We start from the raw sequence: 23,519 nt of genomic DNA on the forward strand, positions 1-23,519 counted from the left end.
TTCATTTTCATTGGTAAAAAAATCCAATTGCGTTAAAGGGCCTTGGCAGGGAAATGTGTTGGCTGAAGTCATGAACTCTATTGAGGCCATTGTGGCAGCATGAACGCGGAGTGTGATGAGGAAGAATGGAAACCCTTTGGTAATAGCAACCTAGTCACGTAAGACACCTTGTGGTGCAGAAATTGACCTCCCAACCTACCGACAAAATGGAGTAAAGAGGATTCAAATTGAATATCCCAACAAGTGGTTCTCAAGCTGAGATCAGAACTCCCCATATAAACTACTGGCGCACGAGGAAAAAAAACAATTGAATGATAATTGAGAGAAACAATAGAACTGATAAGAGCACAGTGGCCGAGTTGTGACGCCGAGAAACGTATCAGCAGAATCAAAACGCCAAGTTTATGTTTCAGTCTGTTAATTCTCGACTTCGAAATGAAGACAGAATATCCAGCAAAAATGTTAACCCCAGCAAATTAATCGAGATTGAAGACAAGGACAGATGATGATAGAGCCATAATCTACACCGCAAATGTTCTCTAACAGCATCTGAAGTAGATTAAGTTTTGATGATTAGAATGATTTTATACTTTATATTCTGGCGATGAATTTCCCTTGCCATGCCATCCTTGATGAACCACATGGGCCTAACATCCAATACCATTGAATTTTGCCTTAACTGACATGGAAATTAAAGAGCCTCGATAGATGAGTGGTCTTCGCAGTGGCCCGGAACGCCGAAGGTCAGTAGTTCAAATTCCCTCTCCAGGGAATATTTTCTCTTGGAAATTAATGCGTTAATAGTCGAATTGAGAGTATTACCACCACCTATAGAACTTTCTGAAATTCACTTGGATGGATATAATAATCATATTACGCTTGTAAATAGGCCAGAGTTTCAACATTTTTTTTCTTTTCAGAGGGCATTTTTTTGCTTTCCAAAGGACTTTTTTCTACTATTGTAAAAAAATATAGATCAATGACACCGACCCTTTTAAATTCCCACTTACTTGGCCCGTACTTCTTCATCCCTCGCCGTTACATCAAAGCGGCAATTTAAACTACTAGCGCACGCTAAGGATCATCTTATCTTAAGAACCAATCTCGGCTTAAAGTTTCCCACGCACCTAATGAAAACCTCGCCGCATTTCCCGAAATCGGGATGAAAACAATATAAAAAAATAAATTCCCGATAAAGTCTCCGCAAGGACGTTTCAGAAGCGAACGCCGCCGCCGGAGTCCGCAAGGGCCTTAATTTACCGCATCCTGAGCGAAAGGGCGTTCGTCATTAAATCATCGTGGACGCGCTTCGAGTGTTTGCGAACGAGCAGCTGGACGCGACGCGAGATCATGCGCCACGTCACGGCGTCATGCCACGAGGCCGCGGGGAAGGGCGGGCGTCAGATAAAAGGGGAACTCGGGAGGCCTTTGCATTTCGTCACGTGCGCGACGGGACGTGCTTGTGTGAGCAAATAGGCGACAGCGGGGAGGTCGAAATTTGCTCGGGGAGGGGAACAAGGGTGGGCGGTGGTGGTGGTAAAGGCCAAATTCCAGAATATCGGCATGATAACCGACTTAAGTTTCACTGAGTATACATTGTCGTACAGGAGCAGCCATAGAATGCCCACTCGACGTTGAGATAGGTTAAGGGCCCCCCAAGAAATATATACCTAATCTATACTTAAGGGATCACACGATAAAGGAACTTCTCAGAATATTGGTATAAAATATACTCATAGCTGTTACTGTCTATGACACTTTGCTCCTCAAGCACACGATAATAGGCATTTGCTGATTATTGGGAATATATTTGGACACATTACTATCAATTACAATTAGCAACATTTAGGACAGGTGTATGAAAACTATTGTCGCAATTAATAGGCGTAATTTTTTACCATTAAATAGCAAAAATAAAGCTATTAATTTATTAAGTGGCACTAGGATCTCTTAGTCCTCTTCTATATCAACCCCCAATCAGAAAAAAGCATCCATTCCTAATAGGCGATAAATCTAACCATAAGGGATCATAACTCAAGACCTCAAAGTAACTTTAAGGTAAATGTTTTAGTAGGGGTGCAAACCTAACGTGGGCAGAAACCATACTCAGGGAGCCACGGAGTCATGGTGGGCGACAAGATGGCGATAAAAATCAAATACCAGAACCTCGGAGACTGCAAACAAACTTATCAGACTGCGTTGAATTCGTCAACGCATCGAAGGGAACAACTAAAATTTTCGCCTTATCTTTCCTTCAGAGATCAGGCGACACAAGAACTTCGCTGATTATTATTAATTTACTCGGAGAAAGCGATTACTATCGATGATAAAAAGCACGATTTAGGAAGAAGGAGAGTAAATAATTGCTGCAAGTAGGAAGCCTTCATCTACTGAAATTAAATAATAGCGTAGCGCTAAATTCTTCGCAAACCCCAGTAGAACTAGGATAGCATAGCTCAATTTCATACATAACTCGCCGAAAAACATAATTATCAATTCCCCGAGAGACGATGAATCAAATCAAAAAGGATTCAAACTTACAGATTAGTACGCTAAGACTTTCTCCCACCGTCACAGAAACTGGATAGTGGCAACACATAAGAGAAGAGGGTGACCTTCACGCTGTAAGCATAAAAGCACTTGCAAAAATATACGATAATGTTGGGCATGAGGGAATGATATTAAGCAAGAGCATAAACCAAACAGAAACAATACTGCTCTTAAAAAGAGACGTCAGTGCGATCACGGTTCGGCGTTCCATATTAAGATAAGAAAAAGACCTCTACATAACACTAGGCTGGATTAAGGTGAAGAAGGGGGTCAAAACGAAAGCGGAAGGTTAAGGTCAAACTCTGGAATAATAGCCGAGAATGACGGATTCGTGGACGCACCAAATCGCACACAAAACGCCCACTCCACGAAGAAGAAGGTCATGGATGGCTTCCACGAACTATTTACGACACTAGAAACGTCACGCGATGTAATGGCCTTACCTTTTTTTAAATAGTATACCAACGGCCAAGGCTATTAGCGTGCAATTGAATAATAAATAATGTGGAAGGCTCAACAATTATTATTTACAGGTCAGTTTTAGCCAGTAACGCATGCTATAGATGTGATAACACCGGAGAATATCTGCTATACCATCTATAGACATCAATAAAATATACTATAACAGTTAAAAGTGATACTTAATTAACTCAATGTACGGTTATTCCACCAGAACGTCTGGTATAACACTTTCAACGCCACAGACATAGACGGATTTAGGGGGGAAGGCACGTGGGCACGTGCCCCCTTACCTCCCCGACGCTTAAAAAATAGACAAGATTTTTAATACCGCTATCATTACGTTTGTTTTATTTTTTGTATTACGGAGCCTCGATCATTAAATTTAATATTAATAAATTTCATATCAAAATAAAGAGAATGTTTTCAACAGGAATTGCTGTATTTTGTTTATTTTCTCAAATATGAGAAGACCTATAAGACCCTTGTGTCACCCACCCCCCAAAGAAAAAAAATCCTGGATCCGCCTCTGGCCACATAGGTTAGCTGAGAAGGTTGACTTGTAAGGACTGGGGGAAATACGAGGAAAAATCCGAGTTTTAAGTAGGCTTGCCTATATTAAAGACGGCTAGGGAGTAATATCCCTCGTTTATAAATGCGAGGAAAATAATTTCAATATCGTTTAGTTCAACATAAAGTCAATTTTTAATGTAATTATATCCTTATTCATTGCTTACATGGTAACCTATTAATCATGAAAATATCAGACGACAACAATCAATGATATACAAAAATATACAGATACGCAATTGGATTATTGCTCGGGATGAAGGAATAATAAATGACGAGAATATATTCACTACGACCAACTGACGTTTATACAAGCGCAATCGCTAGAAAATAGACTTTCACCAAGAGAGGGAAAGAGAAAAAGGATCTTCAGCTCAGGAAAGTATTTGCGTGACTGAAGAAAGCACCTTCTCATGGAAATACAATTTATCAATACGAAAGAGTATAGAAATGTTAATCTATCTTTGATTATATCCACTGAAGAATACATCAAAAAAAGATAACTCGATTTTGATAACTGAAAAATAAGACGATGAAATCACTCAGCGATGGCCTTGAAAAATAACGTTGACGACTACAAGAATCCATGCGAAGATAATTTAGCGGCGGCGTTCATGAATTTGCACCGCGTGATTTCCAGGATATTACGGGCATAAAAAAGTATAATATTGGCAGCATATTTTTCAGGCTACTTTGAAAAAAATATTTAATATCTCCTCCCTCTCACGAGTTTTCCACCGCGGAAGAAACGGGAGGAATAAGATTGGCTACACTTTGTCTGGTTATTATAACTTTTGCATTTAAATCATTCGTAGTTGATATAACATTAGTTGGCCTCCATGATGCAAATCTTTTTTCGAGAATAAAAAATGAATTAAATTACCCACTTCATAAAAACGTGAATTTTTTTAAATTCCAAATACATTCAACAAGACATTTGCAATGCATCGGAAAACGAAAATGCAAAATAGCGGAATCCTATTAATTGCAGGATGATTAATATTAAATAATAGTAAAAAGTAGAGGACCAAAAAATAATGAAAATAGTATTTCTAAATAGGCGGATGAGAGGAAGAGATATTTTCAGATAAGATGGATATCCGGTACGATATATTAAAAACTTGATGATACCACTTGCACTCAAACAGCTGAGTTCCCTTTTCCTGACGGAGTTCAGAAAAAAGTCAAGGCATCACAATTTTGGCGTCCATCAGAACGTTGTACATCTAATTCGAAAATAATATACATGAACTTTTCACATTAATCTTCGCAAAAAGGCGCTTCGACAGTTAAAATTAACCATGATAAAATAAATTCACTTTGTACTTTTCACACAGTTTTTAATGTTTTGCAACCGGTTTCGACGTGTTCTACGCCGTTTTTAAACTAGACTGCCATCATCAAACCAGCCAAAGTTCATTTTATACTGCAAGGTGGTTGGGCAGGTGAAATAGGTAATGTGGATAAGGTGGTTGCGTGATGGTTGGTGGTTTGAGTGGTGAAGGTCTCGTACTATAGGGATCCGGGAGTGGAGTTAGGAGGTATTGACGGAGGGGGAGGTTAACGCTGAGGAAGTGACAAGTGGGTAAACACAATGTCATTGAGCAATTTATTACCACATAGTTTTGAATGTGACAGAATTTCGAAATTTTCTAAAAAGTCCAGTTTTTTTTATTGAAAAAAATTATGTGGAAAGTACAAAGTGATTCTATTTTATTTTATCACGTATAACTTCCACAAAGTTAAATCACCACACATCGGCCTCATTAAAATGAACCAAATTGATGCTTCGGGAGAAATGACACACGCATAAGGTCCAAAAAGTAAGAAAATAATATTTAACATACAAGGTAACCCGTGCGAAAATTTCGAAATAAGTATGTTAAGGTGACGCTGTAACTGGGTTTTAAATAGAGCAGAAGGTGTATCATAAAGTACTTCGTCAGAAGCCGGTGATTCAACGTTTAAAATGATACCTCTCTGTAGATGTGGTATTAACGGAGCATATCGATGGCTAAGTCCTAACGACACGTATCTCAAAATTTGGCCGGTTTGAGACGGGTATCTTAAACAAGGCGTAATGACATTAAAAAAATAAAATTCAAGCAAAAAAACTCTTTATTTGCAAATGTATTCTTCTTTTTCAGTTTTATGAACTTTTGGTTTTTAATTTCAGTTTACAATTAAAAATATGAATCGTTTCTTTTGCTCTCCTGTAAAGTTGATATTTTCGAGATACGTGTTGTTAGAACTTAGACATCGATATACGAAACGACAGAAAATACCTTTCTGTAGTAGTATGTAAGATGATTCTGTACAGGGTTAATTTATTTGCACAAGTGCTGAAAGCAAGGGACCTCCGACTGACAACTGAAAATTTGGACCATTTGATGGAAGTGTCACGAGTAAAATGAAACTTAATAGATAGATAATAAACGTTTGGGACACTCTCGTCGAAGGCGAAAATGCCATAAAGGTGTGAGCGAATACGAAAGATAATGACAACAGACGCAACATCCACGAATGAGTTCACTGACTCACGGAGCGTGACAGCAGCACGGGCCGGGATGGAATGCCAAATCAGGCATTTTTTTGCCACACCCGGCAGACATAGAACTCCTGCGAATCTAAATAGGCTAACGATTGGATGTTTTGAGTTTTTCCTTCAAATTCCTTGAATGTCTTATTTTACGACTAACTTCAAGTGTTTCTGAAGAAAAAATTTTTCTATGATTTCGGAGACATTTGTCAAATTTGTCAAATTGACCTCTTCAAATCAAATTGTCAGATTCAAAATGATCAATCATCAAATAATCAATTCAAAATGTTAACGAATTTCCAAATGATGCATCCAAAAAGATAACCTATTTTGAAGTTTTGAAGGGGTTTTTAGCTTCACTAAACGGGACAATACATCACTAATGATTTTACTTTCTAAAGCAATAAAAAAATTAAAATTATTATCCGATGTGTCGCATAGACAAAACGAATCCAACAACGAAATACTTGCTGAGGCTGCAGTAACAAAATAATATTTACTCCTTTGGTGCGAAGCACTTATGAGTTATTACGAAATAAATACGAACTGAGGAAATTACTCCGATTCATTTTTATCGACGTGAACGTTATTTTATACTGCTATTGGAGAAGGAGAGGATGACTCAAAACTCTTTGCTAATGATCGATAGCTGATACGAAAAGTCAAGTCGAACTACTATATTTTCCCAAGGCAGGGAAATTAAAAATACGGCCGGAAGTACACCTAGTACGCACTGGACAGATAAGGCACGTTCTAAGAAATAGCAACCCATAGATATGCATGACGGTAAGGAGTATGCAGTATAGAAAAGGAAGACAACTGAAGACTTCTTAAGTACAAAAAAGTATCAGAAGAACGCAACGATAAATCAACTGCAACAAATGGATTTATTCACAATCAACCTGCATCATTAGAGATCTGCAGCAAACAAACGCCAGCAAGAAAACAAAGATGCCGAAGACGCTGAGGAAGCCTGTAACAGCCTAGCAAAACGCATCATTCAACACCTAAGAAAGTGAAGGTAAATAAAAATGAAATAGATTCGATTCACATTATAAACTGTGGAATTCCTACTCCCACTGCGTAGATCCGACATTTCAAAGAATGTCTCCATCCGGAATCGCAGTATTTCTTATTATCGTAGCACATGAATCGCACAATTACAGAGAATCCAGTCATTCGTTATCAACTTAGAATCCCCCTCAAGCATACGTCAGTGCAAACAATAACATTTCCTCAAGTCTTTTTACTCATAGATTCAATAAAACGCCGTTAAATAACTCGCTTGCTCCCGCGATTTTATCCTGAACCAATTAACGCCCAAAAAAACAATTATCATCTGAAATTTGCAACTCATCATTATATTTTAAATATACACAAAATAGTCTATTGTGGAAAAATGTATTTCCTACCGAAAAGCAGCAGTTACGAGAATCCAGGATTGAGAAATAGAGGATATACAAAAAGGTAGGACCTCGCAAACTTTTAATAGGACCTACGTAAAGAAGCTTTTCACGGAATAAACAAACACAGCATTTAACTGGCAGCAAGACATAACTACCCTTTTAAAGCATTATGACCGTATTCACAACTGTTCCCTCCATGTGATCCAGTCCTTAATAAGCATTCGGCCCATATAGTCGAAATACTTGGAAGTCGAAATGAAAAAGTCACATGGCAGCTAAAATACGACTTTGGCATACATATTTGACAACGCCTTCGGAGCGCTTACAACCCTAAGACAACGAAAGTGAACGCACAGAACCTTTCAAATTATATTAACTCACCCTCTCTTTGCATTTCTTTCCAGTTCAGCTAATCCCAGAGGAAGTATCCAGGTATTAATCCGGCGACAAAACCACATACACAAGACCACAGAAACCCAGCTCTAGGAGTTCGCAACACGAAAGAGATCCCACCAGTCAAGTCTATCACCCTCGACCGCAGGGAATGATTGAGGCATCAACACCTCCAGTGAGGTCAGACGTCTCAAGAGTGCTGGAAGGTGGGGAGTAGGTCAAAAATACAGCTTGGGCCTGTGAGCCTGGCGTGGCTGGAACACAATGAACGGGCGACGGGACCGCACGAGGTCCTCGATGCGCGGCTGGCGGGCCAGCGAGCTTGACTGTGACCGTGATGAGTCGCAGCAATCGCTTCAGCGGATCGTCCTTATCAACGGCAGCTAAAAGTCCACTCTCGCTCCAACTACAAAACCCACTCCCTCCGGCACTCTTCCCCTCCACTCCGGCGACAACAGTAGGAGGCCTCACTCCCCTGCTACCGTCCTCGTGTTGCCGCCAGCGAGCCGACACGCATTATACCACGCACCCAAGCAACGGAACGATTCCTCAAGAAAGAAGAGGAGATTCCCACTACGCCCGCTCGCGTTCTTCCCGGTGCTTTTTGACTGCAAAACACCCAGCGGTGTCACACGGGCGCCAAGCAGGTGAGTGGCCTCCACCTTGAGGGACCACCCAACAAAGCTTGACGTCACCTGAGGGAGCGAACAGCAGGAAATTCCATAGGCGTTGGAATATGAGTAGCGGGCGCATCATGACATGAAAGAGAATGTGAGATAGGCCACGGGCAAGGTGGCAGACATGAAAATAGAGGTATCTGAGTCCAAGGGGACCACACAGAGGAAGGCCAGTGCGTCCCATTGCAGCTTGATTATTGTTGCCAATTTGTGGGCAATTTAATAGATTTAAAATAATGTCCGCCGGACGGCTATGATTGGATACCGATCCATTTATTCTCGATATTACTGTATAATATTTACAATCGCGTGGAATAAATTGAAAAGTTACGAATTTGATAGATAGCATCAGCATGAATATACAAATTTCCGCAAATATATTTTCGGTAAAAAGTATTTCACTTGACCCATTCACTCGCACATTACAGGTAATATTTCCACGAAAGTCGCCACCCACTCCACAAGTTGGTGACATAGACTCCCTGGGTGTTTACCAGCTTCGTTCACGACGATTAATCGAGGTTTGTAAAACTCTACCTATAGCCCATGGCAATCAAAGGGAAACTAACGGTGTCACAAGTGAGTCTTTCATCATGAAATAGAACAGGAATTCAATGCTACAACGCCGATCACTCAAAAATAAGAATTTGCTAAAATATGAAAATAAAATAGGCACCGATAAATATTTCATCCGTATCTCATTCAGCAATATAAAACAATTGCTCAACTATTTCATCAAATCCATTTTATACAAAGAATGATAAACAAATGAAATCACTATCCATTAAGGTGACTGGACGTAAAATAATCCCAAACAGATGACAAATGACGATTTCACCTGAAATCACTCAATACTTATTTCTCGAAGTCAGCACCTCGTACAAAGAATCCGCGAATAAAACTGAATAGGAGCTAAATATCTATTATATACCGACAAGAAAAAATTTATGATGATCAAATGGGTTTTAAGACGATTAAAGGAGATTTTACCTTCTTTGTCGAGGAGTTTTTTTACTACAGCGCAGCGAGGCAAACGAGTTACGAATTAGATGTCCACGCCAAACTGAAATTGAAAATCTTTTCTCCTTCAACGATGCATGAGACAGCGTTCATTAAAATCTGATCGATTAAGATCAGCAAGAGAAAGCGAAAGACTAATTTTACATTTATTTGAATACGTCGACACGTAGGTACAAGCGTGATGCACCTTGCGAATCAAGTATGTGGGACTACGGCCACACACTTTAAAATAATAGCAAGGAAAGAGCGTGTCTCCAAATATAAGAAGCTTTATGTATTCAACTCTTGTCCAGTAAAACCACTTTCGGAAAGGACAATGGAAAAGAAACGCTTGTGGAATCAACAATAACAAGTGAAAGTACGGGAACCTAAATGCATGTAATGTAACGTGGAAAATCTATTAGCAATGAAAACTTCTGACAATGAGCCAGACATGGCAAAACATCATGATAATACCTCCTCATTCTAAAATTGACACAAAATATGTCACAGTACTGCCCATAATTTCGAATTCTACAAAATAGAAAAAAATTCACATAATTATTTTATATTTTTATTATTTCACGCATTACAAAGCGATAATTGTAAAAAAATAATTTAAATCGCCGTTTAAATTAACCTAAATTATTCCATCGACTGAACTTATATTTGAAAAGCTTCAATCAAACAGCATTTTTGAAATTAGGGGATTTCCAACATCACCCAACAAATACGCTACTGATATCATGCCATTTAATTACCTACTACAATATTTTTCACGAATGATGAGGATCAAATGGATCGACCGAGTTAGTAATGAGAAAGTTCTGAGAAGAGCAGGAGAGAAGAGAAGCCTCATGAAAACCTTGATAAAAAGACGGAACAACCATATAGGCCACATCTTGAGACAAGATGGCCTGATGAAGACAATCATCGAGGGACCAGTAGATGGCAAGAACGGAAAAGAAAGACCTCGAAAGAAATATATGGAACAGGTAAAGAAAGATATGTAAGAGGAGAAATATGTACGTGTGAAAAGATAAGCTGGCAGGAGAATTGAGTGGAGAGCTTCGTCAAACTAATCTTAGAATTGTAGACGAGCAGTGGCGCCGACTCCTTGGGGCCTGAGGGGGCCCGAGCCCCCTCAAAAATTCGTTATGGGTGTGAGGAAAAAATGTGTCAGGCTTGTCGATTTTCCCCGGAGTGGCCAGATATCGAGATTCGAGTTATCAGGGTGCTAATGTTGATCATATGACTCTTCTAAAATGCTTAGAAAACTTAAAACTCACTACTTATAAAATTTCCCGGCACAAGATCCCTGGTTTGGGCTCCCCCAATATTTTTTGTAAGTCGGCATCCCTGTAGACGAGTGATGATGATGATGATGAACTCTTTTGGGGTAACACGCTCTAAAGTCAGCTGACAAAGCTCTTCACACGCCAAAGCCGTATATTTCTCACTATGACAAAGCATGGTACAATGAAGGATGACTACCAGAGGGCGAAGAAGAACGATGGAATTTTCGAAGGGCAATTGACTGCAGCTGTTGAAGATAAGACCATGAGTGGGGAGAAATGAACTCATAAAGAAGCAAGTGTGGAATGAGGGTTGAGAAACATCACTGCGAACTCTTCATACAATGGCGAGTTGAGGCAAACTTAGATTCCGGATAATGTATCCACAATTTTATACTAAATATGCCCCTATATTGCGAGAACACAGCTATTACATACTCAATATAGTTTACCAGAAATACAGAATAATCAAAACCTCAACAAAAAAATTCAACGAACCCGAAAATACAATTATCAAAAAAATCTTCGAATAGCAAACTTTTGTTCTATTAATTCATTGACTGCAATCGTAACACCCATAATTTCTCTCGATTTGATTCACGACTTAAGTACAAAATGAAAATGTTCCAATTTAATTAATGTTTTAACATTAAATATTTACAAGTATTTATATAAAATTTCAACTCGATTATGGCTAATTGATGAAATGTTCCATAGGATAAGAAAAAATAATTAAACTATTCCGACTTAATTAACACTAAGGACCATCTTCAAAATGCGCCTTTTCGAGCAATTCATGAGGCTCCAATATCATATCTCTACAGTTTTCAATAAACATTACGCAGGTGACCATGAAAATCCTCATATTGCTGTCTCGCTCCATGCCTTAGAATACAGTGGGAAAAAGAAAGAGTGTTCTTCAAGGGGGAGCAACAGGTCCGTTTGGTGAAGGATGAAAGACGATACGAACCAAAAACTCAATACCTTGTAATCATGACTTCATTTCCAAACCAACGAAAGAGCGACGCTACTTAACAGATAAAAAATTTGAAAATTTGCTCAAAAATGGTATTGCATTTTTTAAACTTTACATCTTTATAATCGAGAATCAGGGCCATCACACCGAAAGAAAATTTAGTTAACTGAATACTTTTTTAAAAAATTACCTGAGCCAAAGAAATTTATAAATTTATATTTAATTAATCAAATAAGTACAACAACAGAAGTTCAAAATAAATGTATTCCGTATACAGCAACCTAATACATTGTCGGCTAAACTAAAATTATAATCGATGGAAATACCTATGAGGATGCAGAGAACAAGATAGATTTTAGTAAAATACCCACTGATATTAATTACCACTTATGATCGGATTAAACACCAAATTATAAACATATTAAACATAATAATTTATTTACAAACCTTTCGCAATATTTCAGTCATTAAGTTCACACAAAAATCCAATAAAACAATTGTTAAGCGTTAATTTTGGCATGGATTACAAAGCACCATTTTTTATTCATAAGCACATAAATGTTCCATTACAAGCGTTATTCAGATTTTAAAACAATACGCTCATCGTCCATGCAACAAGCAAGCGTCAAGCCAAGTTAGACGCAGAATTATAGGGGAAAAAAAGCATCAAATTAAACCAGGCATGCGAAATTACACAAAATACGTTTACCTGTGAAAGCAGGGAAAAATTAACCACAAAACACCATGAAACGAATAAAAATCAATAAATTATTCTCTAAAGAAAACATAAATTCAATAAAAACATTTTCAGTGACCTCATACTAATAAGTGGCGTAGTGAACAATTTGATGAACAAGAAAGCAAGAATATGAGGGTATCATTTATATAATCGAGAATAGAATGGGAATTTTTATACAGTACACAAAAAAATAAATAAAGGCTTCGGAAAAATAATGATTATCATCTAATCTGAATCGTTGTACAAGTATGTATGGATTGGACCACAATGAGAGAAAAAGAAGGGTGTAACGAATGAGCACAGGCTTGTGGTACAGATCATTGAAAAGGCACAAATCTAGACACGAAATAACAAAACAAATTGTGATGATGTGTGCGAAAATCCAGCAAAAGAAATGCTTTAATACATTGAGACTCGTGGATTTAAGGTAAAAAAAAAACGGCTGGAATGTGCAAAATGGCTTTTGGTAATGGTCGTATTTAAAATTTATAACCGATCATCAAATTACAATTATACGCAGCTACAATTTCGACCAAAACAAGCAAATTAGATGCGAACATCTTCCGTGACAGCTGAAATGAATTTGAACTTTTGTTGCCCGCATTCCCTGCATTACTAGTCCTGATCAGAAACAATAAGCCATTTTACACGGGTAGTTAAAAAAAAAACATTTCTTACACTCTCGATTTGTAGATTGTCCTTGGGGTCCTTCGCGAGACGTATGTTGTGGTGAGACCTCTGCAAAACAATTCAGTTGAAGTTTGGCCATCACTTGGCGACGTGTAAATAGGTGTAAGACGACCAATTTCATAGCACTTTAAAAATTTCCCTTTTTAACACTTATACATGGAATTTCTACAATCTTTTTCCAAAAAGGTGCTGGAGAGGAACACTCGATAAATCACGGAAACTCTCCATTATTTAAGATACAAAACTTTTTAAAATTTTCAGCTATAGGCGATAATATTAAATTTTTATTCCCTGAGTGAAATCGGTCAAATCAGAATCAAAAAGGGAGTCGAATGATGAACTCTAAAAGAGAAAAGATGTGGATGCAGTGAAGAATGAAGTGTAGGTATGATAGAAAAAAGACGATGTGTTTCATCAAAGGATATAAATTGAGTAAAAGACCAGTTTTTTTACATGAGAAAAAAATCGAAAAAATATGCCCAACACCTTCCCGATCGTCGAATCACTTCGATTCTGAAAGTAAAGCCTGAGTACAGAAAAACGTACCGCATTAAGAATCATTCGTTCAAATTACCCAAAAAATCATTATATTAAAATATTTGTTTTTACACTATTAGTGGCCAAATTAAAAATTAGCGGAACTCCCCAGAGAGATCATATGGGTATGGTCTTTTGACAAAGGGTAAGAAGACCCATGAACCATTTTTTTGTTAGCAAATTGAAACCGAATTCTTGTTCCATATCAAGCTACAGACGTTAAAGGGAATTATTCAAGTGCGCTACAGCATTTCAGAAAATAAAATTTTTACCTAAACACCAGGAGGGTTAACCCTAACAACCCTACCCTACTCTGAAGGATAGGGTAGGTTCAGTAGAGTTCATCGATGACAGCACTTTCCGTACACAGTACTAGCGTAAGTGCAAGCAATAGCGGCGGAGGGGACAGTGAAGAAGTGTTCATTGGATTACATGGAATCCGGTGTAGGTTTTAACCGTGCACCTAAGTGAAAACGGTCTTAGGTACGGGCCTACTAAAAAAATGAGGGAGGAAGCTACAAATCGACTAGCTTACGTAACCCAATGATGCATGTTACAATTGGGCCCACGCCAAAAGCCTGAAGCATCAACATATCTACCAAAATCTGAGGTCATATTTAAGTAATATGGATGACGGAGGACACGCGACACAATCCCGTAGCATAAAAATACTAAATAAATTCAACTAATAATATGGGAAATCGCTTAAACAAGGGAATCAAACTTTTCCATGACTTACCAGCGAAAGGCGCGTCCCCCAGGAATTCCTCGACGTTGTTGTCCGTGGAGAGCGATCGGTCGGAGAGCGAGACGCTGCTGGAGAGGCTGCCGCTGGAGGCGTCGAGCGAGGGCGCCCCGGCGGCGGCGCCGCACAGCAGCCCATCCTCCGTCTCGGTCTCCATGTCGCGGGAGCGGCGCTTGTACTCCTGCGGGGAGAGGAGGCAGGCCGCCGTGGTCACCAGCCGCGCACACCACAGCATGGCAGGGGCGGGCGGCCACGGCACGCCCTTCGAACGAAAGGTGGTGGTCTGTGCTTTATACTATGGCCCAAGGGATAGTGGACACAAATTGGATGGGATGCTCTCCTTTGAAGACCTCGGAGTTACACACAACTCGGTTCGATTCTAGATTTGTTGAATTCAAAAATATTTCGTTCCTGCTAAGTTAAGCACTTCCAAATGTTATCAATATGACGCAGCCTAAAAATACTAAGGCAGCAATACGCACTGAAAGCGCCCTATATTTCTCCCAAATAAAAAGATTATCAGCGCTTTATACAACGGCCGAGGAGACAATTTAAAATATATGGAAGGCCTGGGACGACCCAGAAATAATTAAGAAAACTCAAAACGATGTCTTAGAAATGTGGAAATTCCGCGAGTATACGTCGATAATTACGGAAGGTTCTAGCAGCTAAATTCTATGGACACTTAAGTCTCCGACAAATACCGTCCCAAAGCTAATATTTATTTATTGTTCTGATTTCAATGCAAAAAACCATGACATACACCCGACTGCTATTCACATAACACGGCCTAAGAAGTCTCAGGCAGCATTAGCACCAAAACTAAAATCTCTCTTGTTTAAAAAAATCGAGAAAACAATTCTTTTTCGAGCTTCCTTGGATTTTTTAACCACCAAAACTATACGCTCGATTTCTGCCTCTTTAACGGGGACAAAAAATGAATTTGGAATGAAGTCGGAAAGTATCAAGGACAATTTGTCAAAGTGTCAACAAAGCACTGAGGTCGCCTCAACTTCTTAATGACAGTGACACAATTTCGCACGAGAAATTTATGCTACAGAATTACAGGCGTGGGAGGTATTCACTCAAAACCACTACTGCACCAACTGAGGCTAAGATAAACGACATCAGCGACCACGAAACCGCAAGGAAAGCTGTAGCGTAGAAACAAAAAGCCGTAGAAGTCCCGCACATCAGCCACGTCAATGGTCTAACCCACACCCTTGAACAGATACTATCTTGCCATACCAACTTCCACGAAAGAAGTGAACGCCTATCGAGAGCTTCCTTCCTTATACACGTCGCCAGAATGCCACGCAAAAAAAATACTTACAAAACATAAACAAGGGGGTTGATGCGGTGGGATAGCGTTGCATCCTTTTGAGGAGGAAATGCCATTCTAGCCCCATAAGCTGGCTTTCCACAAACCCCCGCGATAACTGATGATGGGAGTCTTCCTCCGCTCTAGGGGGGACAGACCCTCTCCTCAAAGCCAGTGGACTCTCAATATGTCCTCATCCCATTTCTCACCAGCGCGGTATTTCCTACGCCCCGTTTGTTCCGTGATGAGGAGGAGGGGGCGCTCGGTATGGTGGGCCAAGGGACGCAGGGTGGTAGTCGTGTTTTAAGGTCAGGACGCGGCATTTAAAATTGGGGCGAGTGGCGACGAAGGGACGGCTGCCTGGCACTGCGCAGTAGTTTTCCGCATTTTGAAGTTCATAGAATATTTTTTTTCAAACTGGGACCACCTCCAAATACCTAAGAGACTTCCACATAGCGATATGAAATATTGTAAAAAAAATGTTTTGAGGCGTAACTTTGTGAAAGCGATTCATTATAAAGAAGAAGAAACTTTGTACTTTCACATGAATATTTATTCACATATTTGCACGACCATGGTTTCAACGTCAGACGTCACCGTCACCTGATGATGACGTCTAACGTTGAAACCATGGTCGTGTAACTGTGTGAATAAATATACTTCCAAATACATAAGAGGCTTCCACATAGCGATATGAAATATTGTAAAAAAAATTGATGGTTTAAGGCGCGACTTTGTGAAAGCGATTCATTATGAGAAAGAAGAAACTTTATGCTTTCACATGACTATTTATTCACACATTTGCACGACCATGGTTTCAACGTCAGACGTCATCGTCAACTAATGATGACGTCGAACGTTGAAACCATGGTCGTGTAAATGCGTGAATAAATATTCATGTGAAAGCACAAAGTTTCTTCCTTTTCATTTTTCGTTCAAAAAAAATACAATACGAAAAAATTTAAAGAAATGAAGCCTTTCGGCCAAAACGCAGTAAACACAAGTATTGAAAATGGAAACTCGGGATTTTAGCAAAACTATATAAGTTCTCAAAATAATTCTCGGGTATCCAGATGAGTGGGGAAAATTTTGGGTGACGTTTCAACGCAATATTCTTCCATCGTCCTCAGAGCAGTGAGAGTATTTATTACTCTGAGGACGATGGAAGTCAGTGAACGTCCGTTGAAACGTCAGTCAAAAAATTTCTCACTCGGCTGGAAACCCAAGAATTATTTCTTGCTATACTACGCCGAGTAAAGACGATATATTACATTATACAAGTTCTCCCATTGCTGACTGACCAAAGAGATATGGGATTTGAGAATGTTTGCATTAATTATAATTTAAAAAAGTAAATGAATGATAGCATACTGTTCACCCATTCGAAAATGTGGCTGTTACCCTAGTCCAAAGGATTCTAAGCTTGATAATTAAGTTTTATACTTGAGTCAGACTGCTACAGTAAACCAACAAGTTAAATTATTTGACCTTTGAAAGATTAAAACAAATACTTGCGGCTAAGGTTTTTCTCTTACGTTTGACCTATAATTAGGAAACATAACGAAAATAAATGTAGGACTTATTAGAAAATTACCACAATATTTTTTTTTAATCTCTAATAAATATTAAGAAAGCGAATATTATACACCAAAGACGCAGAGCAAGTATCATAACGAAGCATAGAAAAGTTGTAATGTAAATATTAATTCCAAGCCCGAAAAAGAAATAAAACTATTTTTCCAAGATTACTAAAAGGGAATGGAAGGTACTCAAAGAAACCATTTTCAAAATGAATGCGCGCTTTGCAATGAAATTCAACGATAGCCAACCACACGAGGACCTCCGAATATCATTAATAAACCGACCGATCAATTATAAAAGTTTGGTTTACTAAATGAAAACTAAGCCGTCAACCAAAGTCTTCTTTGTAGAGAGCGACCTTCTCTTTACGAAAACAGGCGTCCTAACTCTTGCAAGTTAAGCCATGTTAAAACATGCATATCACCTGATTAAGTTATCCTTCACAAGCCACTTATGAGACTCAGCGGAAGCCCGCAACAAAAAAAATTGAAAGCGATAGAGAGAAAGGAGCCAAAGACATCACCGCGACTCGATATCATTGGACATGACAACGCAAAAAGCTCCACGGGGCTAGCCACATGCTATACGATACGAGACCTGCCTTAAGATCTCCACTTCACGCATCATAACTATCGTTAACAGTTAACACGTTTCCATAATGGCTGTCAATGCTTCCGCCGCGGCTGGCACGTTCAGAGAAAGAAGACATTAAGCCTCACCCCACACCTTGCAAAAGAGAAGGACACCACGCTTGGCGGGTGAGGGGCTAAGTGAATAGCATTGTCCCTCATGCAGTAAACGACCCGTTACGCAGCGGAGAGTGCGGTCGAAGGAAGGAGAACAGTGCGTAACCATTGTTGGAGGACGTTTAGCACGTCGTGGCAAGGATACGCACGAGCCGATGAGATAAGAAAGGACGCGAACACACGGCTCAACGTCACTAACACTTCGATCGATGAGTAGTAATGCATTTATTTCACCACCAAAAAAGGCACGAAGGATTTTAAATTGGCTGACCTCAATAAATAATTAATAGCTTAAAGATACACATTGACAATAAAAACAAATAAAAACAAAATGTTTAAACATAAGAAGGGAGTTTATTGGTAAGAGAGTGGTGAATCGTTAAGGTGACATTTTAGGGAGGATTTTTAAAGAGTACTAGAGGATGAGAGGTCCAGGAAAGGATCTTTTGAAGCCAGGGAATTAAAAAAGGATGGGAATAACGATAAAGATACTCTCGTGTCCTTCACGAGGAGGAACAGATCGAAACGGAAAACGAAAATCCAATTGAAAATCATTCACCAATTTTCTTTGATAGTCGATTGTGATACAATTTGCAAATTTAAGCGAACCATGCTTTTTTGGGTTTTTCGATTCGCCCCTTTGCTCAATCGCCGAGCTGTTCGCGGAAAAAATTTCTCGACATTAGCCCTTTCGCAGATAAGTTGATGCCGCCAAGAACTCATACTGGGCAGATAATTGGATTCCACAAACGTCCACAGAGTAGAGGTGAGTGCATAGAGAAAGAAAACTTCATTCTCAAATGTCCATTACAGCATTCACACTAGCGAGGGATAGCATTAGAAAGTTATTATTTTAATAGATTGCATAATAACGAATTATGCAATGCAGATAAACAGCCGTGATTACAGCTATTTCTCCGCAAAATTGAGACCCCACTACTGTCGGCGACTTTTATTGAGTCCATGCGCGTTGGGTGACAATACATCTTGTGGCCAATTAAAAAATCATCTATTGATGACGCCATTCACGAGGAACAGATGGAGTTGAAAGCGAGGATCCAATTGAAATCATTTATTTCGCCGAAACAAAGGGTCCATTGACTATTCAGTATGAAATGCTGCAGTTCGAATGAATGTTACTGACCCAAGAGGGCAAACAAATTTTTGGCGGGTGGAGTTGGCTGGGGAAATTTCAGTAATAGAAATGAGTGTGACTGATAATATTTTTTATGATCCAAGAATTAGCATACTCCATATTATTCTTCTAATTTTTCCAAGTGATGACCTTATTGAAATAAACACTTGAAATTTTCCACGATTATATCATTATTATCATGCAAGTGTTTATTTCAATATGGAAAAATTCCAATCCATCACGCTTGGATCTTCGGTTTTTATTCAAATGATGGTCGTTCTAATCTTTCCGGACGCTCGAATAAAATAAATTACTCTACAATGGACTAATGTCATAGTCATAGAAAACGCAAAGTATTCAGTAGAAACTTTAATTCAAATAATTTTACATTTTGATTTCAATGCCATTCGATTAAAATTTCCGATGCATAATATCCAATCAAGGATTCTCAAATAGAATAATGACGTATACGTCTTTTGTGCTAAAACCCAAATAACTTAACAGACTCAAAGAGAAGTTTCACATGAATGCAAGTTATGAGCCAACTAGTGGAAAACGTCAACCTGGCACTATGGATCCTTATTCGAATGAGCTGCAATAAAGGAAGGCGGCCTCTGAAGCAGATCAGAACTACGATTTCGGAAAACGCACACAAAATAGATAAAGGCATGACCACAGCAAAATAAAGAAATGGCCATAAACCAGAAGAAGATCAGAAATTGACCAAAAACCACGAGACCCACACAGGAGACAAAGGGATTATCGGCAGATTCCGCCGATCGGAGAAAATTTCAAAGCGAGAGAAACGGCTCAATCAGCGGCGATCGGACCCGATGATGAGCAGTGGGCCGGATACGTGGGGGAGCTAACGCATGGGAAAGGGCGATACTGGTGAGCGAAAAGAGATAGAGAAAAAAATTGAATGGTGTGGGAGACGGTCTCGCATAGCATTCCCGTCCGTCCACAGATAGACTTCCACTTGGGGGCGTGCCGCCTGGGTAGCCACCAAACAGCTCCCTTGTCGACATACCCATCCCACCCTTACCCCTCTGCCGCTGCACGAGGCGTCAACGAGGCCTGACCGATGCCATCCGACGCTCAAGCGACCGTGGAAAGACGATTCCCCACTGGCTTATCCAACACGAACTCGCACAGATGCAAGCGAAGTCATACCGACCCCACGACCCAACTCGCCCACATACCATGGTAGTCTTGACCTCAGATCAAATGTGAACAAGAGGGATAACTGGCTTCTGATTATGCGACGAATATTGAAATGACAGAAGCCGAGAACGCGCAATGGTTCTGATAGGCCGATTATGAAGATAGCGTTCGTTTAAAAGTTCGTTATTTCGAATAAAAATTTTGATTCCATTAAATTTAATATTCACGACGAGGCGAAGAGGGAGGAATTTCAGAGTTTTAATAAGTTCTATTTGAGTGTTTGATTTTCTGACTCTTTCAAGTTCCCATTCAATGTTAACAGCTATTAGTTACGGTGTAGCTGAAACGGTCTCGTATGTATTTCCGCTGAGATCTTTTCTTAGTAGCATTGATACTTACTAGCATTAGGAATCAAAGTATAAGTATCTATTTTATAAGTATTTTAAAATTTCTTCTTCTGTTCATTGTTCGAATTGCAACTTTCATACAGTTCCTGCAACCAAAAAAGTCGTAATTTCGGATGGATTCTACAACATAATAATAACAAAGACCGGTTTATTCAATTCAGAAACTAAAAGACGTTACTGTAGACACTACATTGCTTCTTGAAGCCATTCTTTCAGTACGAATGCTCTGAAATTATAATTATAAATATCCACCCTTTCATCATTCCGTTTATATTGGCTATGAAACAATGTTCATTTAAACATAAATTATATACCGATATAGTTGATGAGTAGCATTAAAAATATTTGGATTCAACAGGAGCGGAAAAGATGTGATGAAGTATTTTGAATACGTAATAGAAGAATTCAACTTTGAGATGCCTAATTTTTCATTACAATACAAATTTTTGATGGAACAGTTTTGTCGTAAGGCATTTGCAAGATTGAATACGACTACTTCAAAGCATCTAACCTTATAAAACCAGAATCAATGAAAAAGAGTGGACATTAGAGGGCTTTACCTCATTAGGAGTATGACATCAAGAAAACCAGTTGGAGTACGGACTATATTTATATCGATGTATATCATTAAGTTCAATTTCTAAACACACACAATTCCGATTTCTTCTATTTCTTTTCTTCAGTGTGATAATTAGTTAATCATTTTATGATCAGATAACTCAATGATATTCTGTAATCTCCTTTAAAGTTTCTCTTTCATTTCCAATCTCCTTCCCTAAATTCTACAATCAAGGACTACCAAATCATCGATACATGTTTACACTCATTCAAACTCTTCTATCCTTCCGTTTTTCCTCGATCGCCCATTCAAAAATTCAATAATTGGTGAATTTAAGATTCATCCAATTCCAAGATACATTTCTGCAATATTCGGATATCTCATGGTCTTTCCTCACACCTTCCCCGTATTTTATCATCGGTATCAAGCTCCCCACTGATATATAAGTTAGAAGCACCGTTTTCCAAATCTTAGATCACACTTTTCCTACTCTTTTTCTTTCTTCTTTATGCTTTCCTAAAGCTGTTTTTCGATGATTAGGCTATTTTTTCGATACAAGCTAGACACATATCTTACTTATCCGTAAATTTATCTTGAGATTGAAGAGTAAAGGAATATTTTCCACTTTTTTCCACGCCTTCATGTTCCGGAATCTTCAGAATTTATTCGAAACCACATTTTTATAAAATTCCTTTTCCTTTTACTCCTTTCCCCCTCCCATTTCCAACGGACCCGTCGGCCTCAATTCTTCTCTCACGACTCAATTTAGAAACCTTTGACATCTACCTCTCTACCTCATTTTTCCTTTGGTGGGCTTAGCCACCACCTCTCCATGCAGGACAGCCCGAAAAACCACACACGCGAACCACTTAGCGTGCCAATGGTGCGATTTCGTCGAAGTCTGAAGAAGGGGAGGGGAAGGTCACGATAGAGGGGAGAGAGGATCAGGGCACAGGGGTTGGGGCGAGAGGGCGGCAATTGTGTGGGAGATGCGATGACGCGGTCGGCAAGTGGCCGTGTCGGAGAGACCCACCCCTCATCCGCCGAATGACTACGTCTACGGTCACTTATCGGAAGCTCGATGAGCAGTCATTACGGTCAGAAAAGACAGGAAAGAGAACGCGTGTGTGAGAGAGAGAGAAGGGAATAGGAGAGGGAGGGAGGAAAGATAGTGTGCAAGAGGAGTCAGGCCATCGGAAGCTAGCGGGCGTAGTAGAAGGGATGAGAAACCCTTACCCTTTGGGTTGAGGCACACCACGCTACAGGACAGGAAAGGGCGGGGGTTAAAGGCAAAATCAAAGATGTACAATAGAGAGTGATGTAGGATACAGGGGAATACATAACCCATGGTATCTATTCACAGATGATCACTAAATATTTAACACATCTTATGCCCGAAATAAAAAATAATAATGCATCGGGGTTGCTATGAGATTCCCTAGTTCGAATTCTCGGACTTTTTCAAAATCTTCATGGTATGGTATTTGGAGGAGGCGACCAATACCTGAGGTCATTTGCTCCTTGGAGGTAAGGGTAGGCAAGGAAGATTAAGAGAAACCCGGCGTCCGTATTACCTGCTCTTAACGAAAGGCGCCAAGGGGACAACGGCTTGACGCCCCATCCGAAGGAAGTAGTGTTGCGTTTGAAATGTTCTCCACATATCATTTGAGGTGGGATCGGGCAGTCTCTGAAATTTTTCTACCATCATCGGGGTTAGAACCTGAGCCCAAGTGGTGGGAAGCCAACACTAGCAACCATGTTTGGAAAGGAACTTGCTTAGCTTTTCTACAAAACACACACTTTATTGCCGACTAGTTTCGGTTACACTGTACCATTATCAAGACTGCGGTCTTGATAATGGTACAGTGTAACCGAAACTAGTCATTAATAAAGTGTGTGTTTTGTAGAAAAGCTAAGCAAGTTCCTTTCCAAACATTAAATATGGAATTCTACAAAGTGAAGGCCTCAACAATTGAATTCACTAGCAACCACATCAAACCGATCCCCCCAAAACCTTCATTACACAATCAC

The 23,519-nt window shown here is 39.4% G+C and overlaps 1 protein-coding gene across 3 annotated transcripts in view; it reads right to left on the reverse strand.

Annotated features, from left to right (window-relative positions):
• LOC124161944 (ankyrin repeat and SAM domain-containing protein 1A-like) overlaps positions 1-23,519 on the reverse strand; it is a 228,709-nt gene that overhangs the window by 38,130 nt on the left and 167,060 nt on the right. For all 3 annotated transcript variants that reach the window (XM_046538213.1, XM_046538211.1, XM_046538212.1), the window contains exon 10: positions 14,570-14,756. In XM_046538213.1, the coding sequence (XP_046394169.1) occupies positions 14,570-14,756 (187 nt within the window). The remainder of the gene's footprint in view (positions 1-14,569; positions 14,757-23,519) is intronic.

Source organism: Ischnura elegans, chromosome 7, assembly GCF_921293095.1.
Source record: "Ischnura elegans chromosome 7, ioIscEleg1.1, whole genome shotgun sequence".
Lineage (NCBI taxonomy): Eukaryota > Metazoa > Arthropoda > Insecta > Odonata > Coenagrionidae > Ischnura > Ischnura elegans.